Source organism: Carassius gibelio, chromosome B23 (assembly GCF_023724105.1).
Source record: "Carassius gibelio isolate Cgi1373 ecotype wild population from Czech Republic chromosome B23, carGib1.2-hapl.c, whole genome shotgun sequence".
In the NCBI taxonomy this organism is placed as follows: Eukaryota; Metazoa; Chordata; class Actinopteri; order Cypriniformes; family Cyprinidae; genus Carassius; species Carassius gibelio.
This window is the reverse complement of record NC_068418.1, coordinates 21,986,857-21,995,600: the sequence shown is the minus strand read 5'-3', so window position 1 is coordinate 21,995,600 and position 8,744 is coordinate 21,986,857. Positions and strand designations below refer to the sequence as shown.

The following is an 8,744-nucleotide window of genomic DNA, read 5'->3' as shown; positions in this document are numbered from 1 at the left end:
CAATTATTGATGCACTGAAGCGCATCACTGCAAATGTGGTGATAACTTGCAAATGATAAGGTCGTAAGATGCAGCTCAAAGATTCAACAAGAACAGAATGGCATTTTATGAAGGATACTGCAGACATTTATTTTATGCTTACCTTCATAAATGCAATAAAACTGAGTCTATGGTATGAATAAAGTTGCTTTAAAGTAAACCAGTGATATTTTAACATTACAAATATTTAATTTAAATATGCTTTTATTTCTATATTTCCTGTTCATTACACATTTTATTTTACTAGCATTTATGAATAATTTAAATTAGATTTCATTTTTATAGTTTCAGTTCATTTGAAATGTTAAAAAGTTTTAGTAATTTTGTCATGTGCGTTTGCCATTTTTCCGTATATTCAGTTTGAGGGTTTTATGATTTGATTTTTTCAGAATTTTCAGTTGGTTTAAAATTTTAGTTTAGGTTTATTGATTTTGTTGTGATAGTAAAAATTTTTTTTTGAATTTATAATTTATATCATTCAATTTTTTTTCTGTTAAATTTGTAGTTATTTGTCTTTATATAATTTAAGTTTAGATCTATATTTTTTGTTTTTCAGCAAATTATTCAGAAAACAATTTAATAGTTGTGGCTTCAGTTAACTATAGCAAAGCCTATTACAGTATCTTGTTTCAGCATTTCGTTGTTATTGTTCCAGTGGGCACCACTAGGGGGCAGTGCATTTTGAGGTACAAAGACACTTGCCTAAAACGGCCTTATAATGAATTGATCCATGAAATAAAGCACTTCACAACCATGGGCACAGTATAAATCAGCAGACACACAGCTCAATTCTTTTTGTTGATGCTGGAAGTTAAGGTGGTGTAGGGGAACATTTTGTAAGATAACACTGTTTACAGTGGAATATTTTTCAGACCTAGTATGAATCATTTTTCACACCTACAATCCTACACATGTTGCATAATCTAAATATAACATCTTAGAGTAAACTGTTTACAAGAAGAAAAAAAATCCTCATGTCTTTTTTTAGGATCATACTCATGTCACAATGGATTATTGGTTATACAAATAAAAATGCTGTACCACTAGTGCATATAAACTTGATATGAAGTGTAACACCTGCAGTCGTCGGTGATTTCCAGCAAAAGTAAAGACAACAAATAAGGGTTAGCTTTGATATTCTAATACAGTGGTTGTTAAGTGATATACTGTGACCTATTTTTTTTTTGATGGGGGGGGGGGGCAATGCTAATTACAAATAATAAGATTTCACAATTTACATAATTACATAATCAAAAGCAATGAACAAATTTGGGCAAAGTAAAAAAAACAGACCAAAGTACATTAAGGAATAGTTCATCCAAAAGTGTTGAAAATGTGCTCACCCTCAGGCCATCCTAGATGTAAACAAGTTTGTTATTTCATCAGAACAGATTTGGAGATATTCAGCATTACATCGTTTGCTCACCAATGGATCCTCTGCAGTGAATGGGTGCCGTCAGAATGAGAGTCCAAACAGCTGATAAAAACATCACAACAATCCACAAGTAATCCACACAAAATATTTGTTTAAAAATATTTTGGACTACTTTCACTTGGAAATAGAGCTTAATCGTTGCTTTTTTCGCTTTTTAATTCAGATGAGAAAATTTTCAATGGAAAAGGCTGAAGGAAATAAAGGATTTGTTTCCTACAAACATGCAGCATTTCACTACACAAGATGTTATCTAATGAACTGGAGTCATATGGATTACTTGTAGATTACTGTGATGTATTTATTAGTATGCATGCTCTCATTATGACGGCACCCATTCACTGCAGAGCATCCATTTGTGAGCATGATAATCTCAACTTGGATGGCCTGAGGGTGAATAAATTTTTTGGGTGAACTATTCCTTTAAAAATGGGTTTGATGCTGTTAGGGTCACCACTTGATGTTAAATGTAAAATCTTGAGTGTTGAAGCAGTTAAGGAACACAACTCAGAGCCTGATAAAAAAAAATAAAAAAACGGAGAATTTCACAGGTATTGATCTAAGAATATTTAATTGGAAAAGTCAGTTTTAAAAATACAAGGCAAATCCAGGGAAAATGGTGCTTACAGCTCACCGATGGCAATAAATAACTACTATACTATACTATATACAGACATTGATTTCACCTCTTCAAAATCCATCATTGAAACACACTCAAGTGAAGCAGAACACATATAAGCTCTACTGAGTGATGGTTCAGTGTTCCTATTTTCTCAATCATGTGGGGCAGAAACTAAAGCAGTTCAGACTATGAGTATTAGCCAGTATGTTTCCCTATTAATATGAATAAACAAATTAACAAGTGCATAATGTACATATGGAATTAACATAAGTGTGTGCACAAAGGTCATTACAAATGATCCATCTACTACAATCAGCATTGCAAAAAACGCACACTTTAATTGCAACTTCACACTATTAGCACAAAACAGGGAGAGAGAGAGAGAGAGAGAGAGAGGATTGGCACAACACAAAATAAAAAGATTTTAACTAAAATGGCACAGTATTCAGTGCTAAAATTATGGATGCCATTAAAAATAGCTGGAAAGAGGCGATACATGATTTTAAATGCATGAGTATGTGGCTTAAACCAAGCCGTCAGATAACTGAATAAATAGCTCGCTGAGATTATTTCAACACAAACATCCACAGAAATTCATAAGATACTAAAACACTAAATCCATGAGTAATACTAAGCTTCAAAGGAAATGGAGAACGTAAAAGGTCCAGTGAGACTAGCTAGACCCGGCTGAGGCGGCAGGATCTCTGTGCTTTAAATAAGGATGGAAAAGAATGAGAAAACATCGACCATGTCACGGTAAACGTACAACAGGAGGGCAGTAGTCCATCGGCAGGGGAAATCCTCCCATTCACATGGCTCAGTTACACAAGTGTTTTTAAATATTCACGTTCTACCTCTAATTCCTAAACTAATATCCCATAGGCTGGACTGGTCACCTCATAGAGACGGACTTCATATAGTATTGCACAAAACACAGGTGTTTTTCAGGTCTGCACTCGTTCAAAGCAGACCTGGATGTGATTCTCCTGGGAGATACGTGACAGAATTTCACCTTGACTAAGTGATACTAAACATTAACATAGTTTATGTGGGTTAACTTTCTGTTACATGGAAACTACCTGGTTATGTGTACACAAGTGAGTTGACTTTGTCACAAGAAACCGAGGCTATGAACATGCAGACATCGATGGCTTTACATTGCAGATTTTCGTTTTTGCATACAGAAAACAGGAAGAGTTTCTCACATCAAGGATGGGGGAAGTGGCAGAACGAGCATCCTATCACACATGATACCTCCTCCTGCTGGTTTAAATTAGCCCTCTGCAGACCTTGTGTGGAAAATGGGTCAGATCTATCATCAAAATAGATGTGTTTGCATCTAGTGTGTTCTGAACCGGGTGTGCGGATGAGAGTTTGCTGTGGGGATCAGTGGTTGTGTTCTGGGTTTACTGCTCTAAATGTCTCTTGGTGCGCTCCACTCTACCTGTGCAAAGGGGAACTGGAATAGCTGGTCTGAGAGACTATAAGAATGCACTGGGGTTCGCTCTCGGGTCCTTTTGGTTTCTGTAGCGCATGGCCAGCCAAACACCTAAGATCTGAGAAAAAGGCCAGAAATATTGATTAGAAACACAATACTGGAGTATAATCAGGGCAGGGGTGCACATAAGTGTTACGCAGGTGCACATGCTTAATCACAATAAAACATTCGCTGTGACTTCTCATTTGTTTTCAAAGTACAATGCAAAACTGTGACATTTCATTCACTGACGCTTTTCAGTTGGCAGCAATAAACCCGAGAGCGCATATACTTAATAGCTGGCAACAGTTTATATTTCAATTTATTATAAAATAATATCATTTTTATTTAATACTCCCTTTTATTTTAAAATATAATAGTATTATAAAACTTTATAACCGTATTTTGTTTATGCTTTAAAAAATAAATAAATAAATAAAGTGCAGTAATATTATTATCACTATTATTAATTAATTTTTTATAGTTATATTTAATGGGTCACATTATGCACAGTGTGAGGACCAAACCAAATCTCCAGGCTGAAAAACATACAGTGTGTACACCCCTGAGTATAACAGCTAGAAGCAAAAAGTAATGTACGTTCATGTGCTAAAGTAACTGCATCCTTTTAGGCAAATTAACACTTCAGTTTTTTTCCAAGTCATTCTGAGAAGTTGCAAATCTTAAAATGTCATGTACTTGTCGAGTATGTGGGATTTTATTTAACTCTTTTACACTTAATAACAAATAATGAAGAGTTAAGGATGTATAGGAGCTTTAAATGTGGAGCTGATACTTCATATGCATTTCATCCTTCTAATGACTGGAAATGTAGCAGGTTACATTTTTTAATTGCAAATCATAAAAAAAATTTCCAAGCATGATTCTATAGCTGACTTAGCTGGCAAAGTCAGGCCTCGAAAGAAGTCTAAATCTCCCACTAGTTACCACCACTTCGTTCTGCTGTTCACATTAGGTCTAGACAACATCTGATCTGAACTAACCTCTGTAAAGCTGAAAAAGAGGCCGACTCCTCCAAGGATCTTCAAAGCTTCTGATGAATGTTGGAGCATCTTTTCGCCGCAGGTGAGGCAGGTCTTCTTTTTTACACATGGCTGCAGGAAAAGAAAACGGGGTGTTCACCACTAATTTTTCCCATTTGGTTAACTCAGAATCCACCGTCCCAGCTGCATGTTATCATCAGATACAAGCGCACCAATCATTCATAACTACTTTATCTGTTCGATAATGTCTCAAAAAGTCAAAGTAAATCAAAAATGGAACACAAGGAAATATTCTTACAGCATCACAGAGGTGTAAGTCAGACACAAACACTCCCTGGTTCTGGGTATCATTGAACAGGCCACAGCAGTCCAACCTCTTCTCAAGCCTGATTCTTGTGTCGTTATTCATTATTCCCCAGGATGAATTCAGCAGCTTCTCCTATTTTGGAAACGTTACAAGACAAATACCAGGAATCACACTCAAACACTTGTGCAACAACAAGAGGGCTTTAAAGTTCATCAGGATTACCTGTTGACCCTGATTCATGGCCAGACATGAACAGGAAACCCCAAATTGGAAAAGGAACACGATGAAGAGAATGATCATGTACTGTGGAAAAGCAGCAGTGGTCAAGGACTTCACCACATTTAGATGGGAGAATTTAGACTTGCAGTTTTAATGGGCATTAAACTACAAAATAAACAGGCAGTACAAAGGCTTCTAAAGGATACAAAGAAAAGCATGACTTGGTGATGATGGACAGCTCCAATGAGTCCCACAATGGCGATCAGAAGAAGAAAGAAGCCCACGGCAATCACGCCTCCGATGATGTGGATGCTGGAGACAATGCCAAAGCCTTTCCTCCATGCTGCTACGACAATCAACAGGAGACCCACCAGCTGAGGATGAAGAAAAGACCAGATCAGAAATGTGTCACAACCGTACAATACATAAGATTGCATGAAACACTATTGTGCTTAAAGTCAACATGAAACGCTATTCACAACCCATTTCACTTAAATTATGTATGTGACATATTTCCAAGAGAAAATTATTAGCGAGGGACTTGATTTTATTTTTTATTGATTACAATTATTTTAAAAATAATAATAATACAATAAAAACACTATACTGGCATGGTTACAGTAAACTTTAATTTTAAATAAATGTATTTGTCATTTTTTATTTTCAATTAAAATGACAATGTATCCATAGAATTGACTGAAAAAATAAATAATAAAAACAACTAAAAAAGTAAAGCTAACCAAACAAACAAAATAAATAAAAATAAAATACTATTTGTCTTTAAAAAATAAATAAATAAATGAATAAAGCCAATCAAATTGGAACAAATCAAAACAAAAAAAAAATTATAAAAAAAAAGAATTATAAAAAAATAAATAAAACAAAAGTGTAGTAAAAAAAAAAAAGTTAGTACACTGGCAAAAAATTAAATAAGTTATGATTCTTTTGCTACTTATACTTTTGAGATGGCAAATAATGGAAAAAGATGCCTTTTATCCCCAGATGGTGTAGTTTTAACTATCAGCAGTGGCTTGTTGGTCATTGCCTTCTTATGACCACTTAAATGAAGAGATGGATTTGAAAAATAACAAGATGAACGATGCACTGATGAATCATTCACAATACGTAAATAGGACCAGTTTTAATTTCATGTTGACTGTTCTACAGTTGTTAACACGATGGGAATTTTGCAGTGCCTAAAGATGACCACATTACATTTGGTTAAAACTCATTTCAACTACTGTAAAGGAGACATAAAGCACAATCCACACGCTGTTACACTTATAAAAGGTGTATTACACATCATTTCTATAAGCTAAACTGTGAGTAGATTTAATGTACAGTTTAAGAGCTTTTCTGGAATCTAGTGTTCCTGTAGCTCAATTGGTAGAGCAATGCATTAATTTAATTTAATTTAATTTAATATGACTCAAAGCAAAGGGCAGGAGGATAAAGACTGTAGGTCCAGAGAGCAACATGTGTCTGAACATAACCTTACCGAACAGCATTACTGTCATGGGCAGCATATCACAGGTCAAACCCAAAGCCGACCGAAAAATGTGCACACAGTTCCTCCCTAAATGCCAGCATGAGGGGTATGATTACAGCATTATGGAGAACATTGTGAACCAAAACTAAACCAAACACACCACAAAGTGGCCCGAATGGTGATGACCCTGACTTTTCCATTTAAAACCCATATTTAATCAATAATTTTACAGCACACTCATGACAAAAGCAGTCCCTGTTGACAACCTGAGGTGAAAGGTGAAAGTTCATTACCTTTAAGGGTTTTAAGTTAACCTTTGGGTTAGTAGCACATATATTTAACCACTAGACTACACCACACAAAGTCATTTACTGTAGCAACACATCTTCTCATTTACAGCTCTGACTGAGTGTCTTTTATTTTTGGCTAAGTGAGACTGTGACACCATGACTTTTAACCCAGTGTTTTCATCACTTGTGTGAGTCAGAGGCATTATTATGGAAGTATGAAATATTACTCTGTTCTGCATGTATCATATTAAGCAAGCATGCATACTTAATTCGACAAGATACTTGAGTTTTAACAGATACTGTACATAGTATACATGAAGCTGCCATGTAAATATCTTCCAAGACAATTAATGGTGAAATAGTCTCTGAAGGACTAGCTACGCGAGACTAATAGTGAAATAGACACAAATACATACAATGTGTAACTTAGTAGCGTAATTAAGAAATACACTTATTCCTAGAGAAAAAAGAGTAAGTTAAGTTAAATTAAATTAAAACAGATTACACAAACATAGGACAGTTACGCAGCACTGGATGGCGAAACATCATTTAGAAGATTCACAATATAAACATCTCAATATTAACATTTTAAAACCGATCTTCTTGTTCCTTTATTAACATAAAACTAGAAGGTTTTATTTAACTAAATGAATGAATGAGGATAAACTGCTAACGTAGCTCATAGAAAACAAAGACCTCATCACCCAGACCTTACAAGAGAGCTTTATATTAAATATAAATACAGTAAAATATTCATAACACGCCTTAAATTCAGTACAAATTATGTGAGATACAGTGAATTTAAATGTTTTAAGTATTTATATCGGATTAACGGTAACGGGCGAACGTTAGCTGAGCTAAATCTATGTGCGACTCACCATATAAACTACATTTAGTGAACAGAGGGCGTTTTTCGAGCACGTAAATCCTCCACACACCATGCTGTGTCTTCAGGCATTTACCGGTGAGATGAAATGATGTTGTACAGATGTTTTTTTCGCTGCTGTGATGATGCTAGAAGCTGTTCTTCTTCTCTTGTGGTGAGCACTGAGCAGTGGCGATGTCTGATTCAAGAACGAATCGTTCATATGAGTCGAACATTTTCTATGAATCAATTGAACCAGTTTGTATTTCAATAATTGAATCACGGATTCACGGCTGCAACAAATTGAACTTATACACATGAAATTACCATTAACTACTCTTGTTACTAAAACTGAAATAAAACATAGTAAACATAAATGTGTTCCTACAAACAGAAATGTTTCTAAAGGATGTACTGTAGTCGACCGGAATGCCATGATGACGCAAGTAGGTCATGATGGAATAAAGGAATCACTGAATCGTTTTAAATTGATTCTTTGACAAGAATAGTTCGAAAGAACTGATTCGCGGAAATCGGTTCCCATCTCTATGGCTGAAACAATAGACATAATAAACACCAGGTATGTTTTCTTCTGTCCCGATATTAGAGTTTTATTTGTATTATTATTAATTCCAAAATATTTTTTATAACGACAACAAAACTATACAATATCAAGAACACTCAGAGGGCAAAATATCTCAAGAATAACAAAAGGACGAATGTAAACTTAAAAAATAATAACATAACACGAGCCACATTCATGGGAAATTATTCACTGAGAGCGAATTTTGACTTTTGAATGATATTTAGTTTTTTATTGCCTTCAAAGACAAAACTTAAGAATTAAAATCAACAAGAAAAATTGACAGTAGTGGGTTCGTACCCCAAAATTTGCATTTGTGAATAAAAAATTTGCCAAGTATAATAAAAAATGAACAGTATATTGAATACAAGAATTATAGTTTTTATAAAAGAAAATAATATGTCTTAATAAAAATTT

The 8,744-nt window shown here is 34.6% G+C and overlaps 1 protein-coding gene across 2 annotated transcripts; it reads right to left on the bottom strand.

Annotated features, from left to right (window-relative positions):
- Window positions 1-2,025: 2,025 nt before the first annotated feature.
- On the bottom strand, window positions 2,026-7,947 carry LOC128011218 (tetraspanin-31). Of its 2 annotated transcripts, none has more exons than XM_052593398.1 (6): window positions 7,758-7,947; window positions 5,307-5,474; window positions 5,104-5,184; window positions 4,873-5,013; window positions 4,575-4,685; window positions 2,026-3,649 (listed from the first exon to the last, which is right to left on the bottom strand). In XM_052593398.1, the coding sequence occupies exons 1-6, from the start codon at window positions 7,818-7,820 to the stop codon at window positions 3,575-3,577; spliced, it is 639 nt and encodes a 212-aa protein (XP_052449358.1). In that variant the 5' UTR covers window positions 7,821-7,947; the 3' UTR covers window positions 2,026-3,574. The 2 variants fall into 2 exon arrangements, with proteins under 2 accessions (XP_052449358.1, XP_052449359.1); XM_052593399.1 differs by having other exon boundaries at window positions 7,842-7,933.
- Window positions 7,948-8,744: the final 797 nt, after the last annotated feature.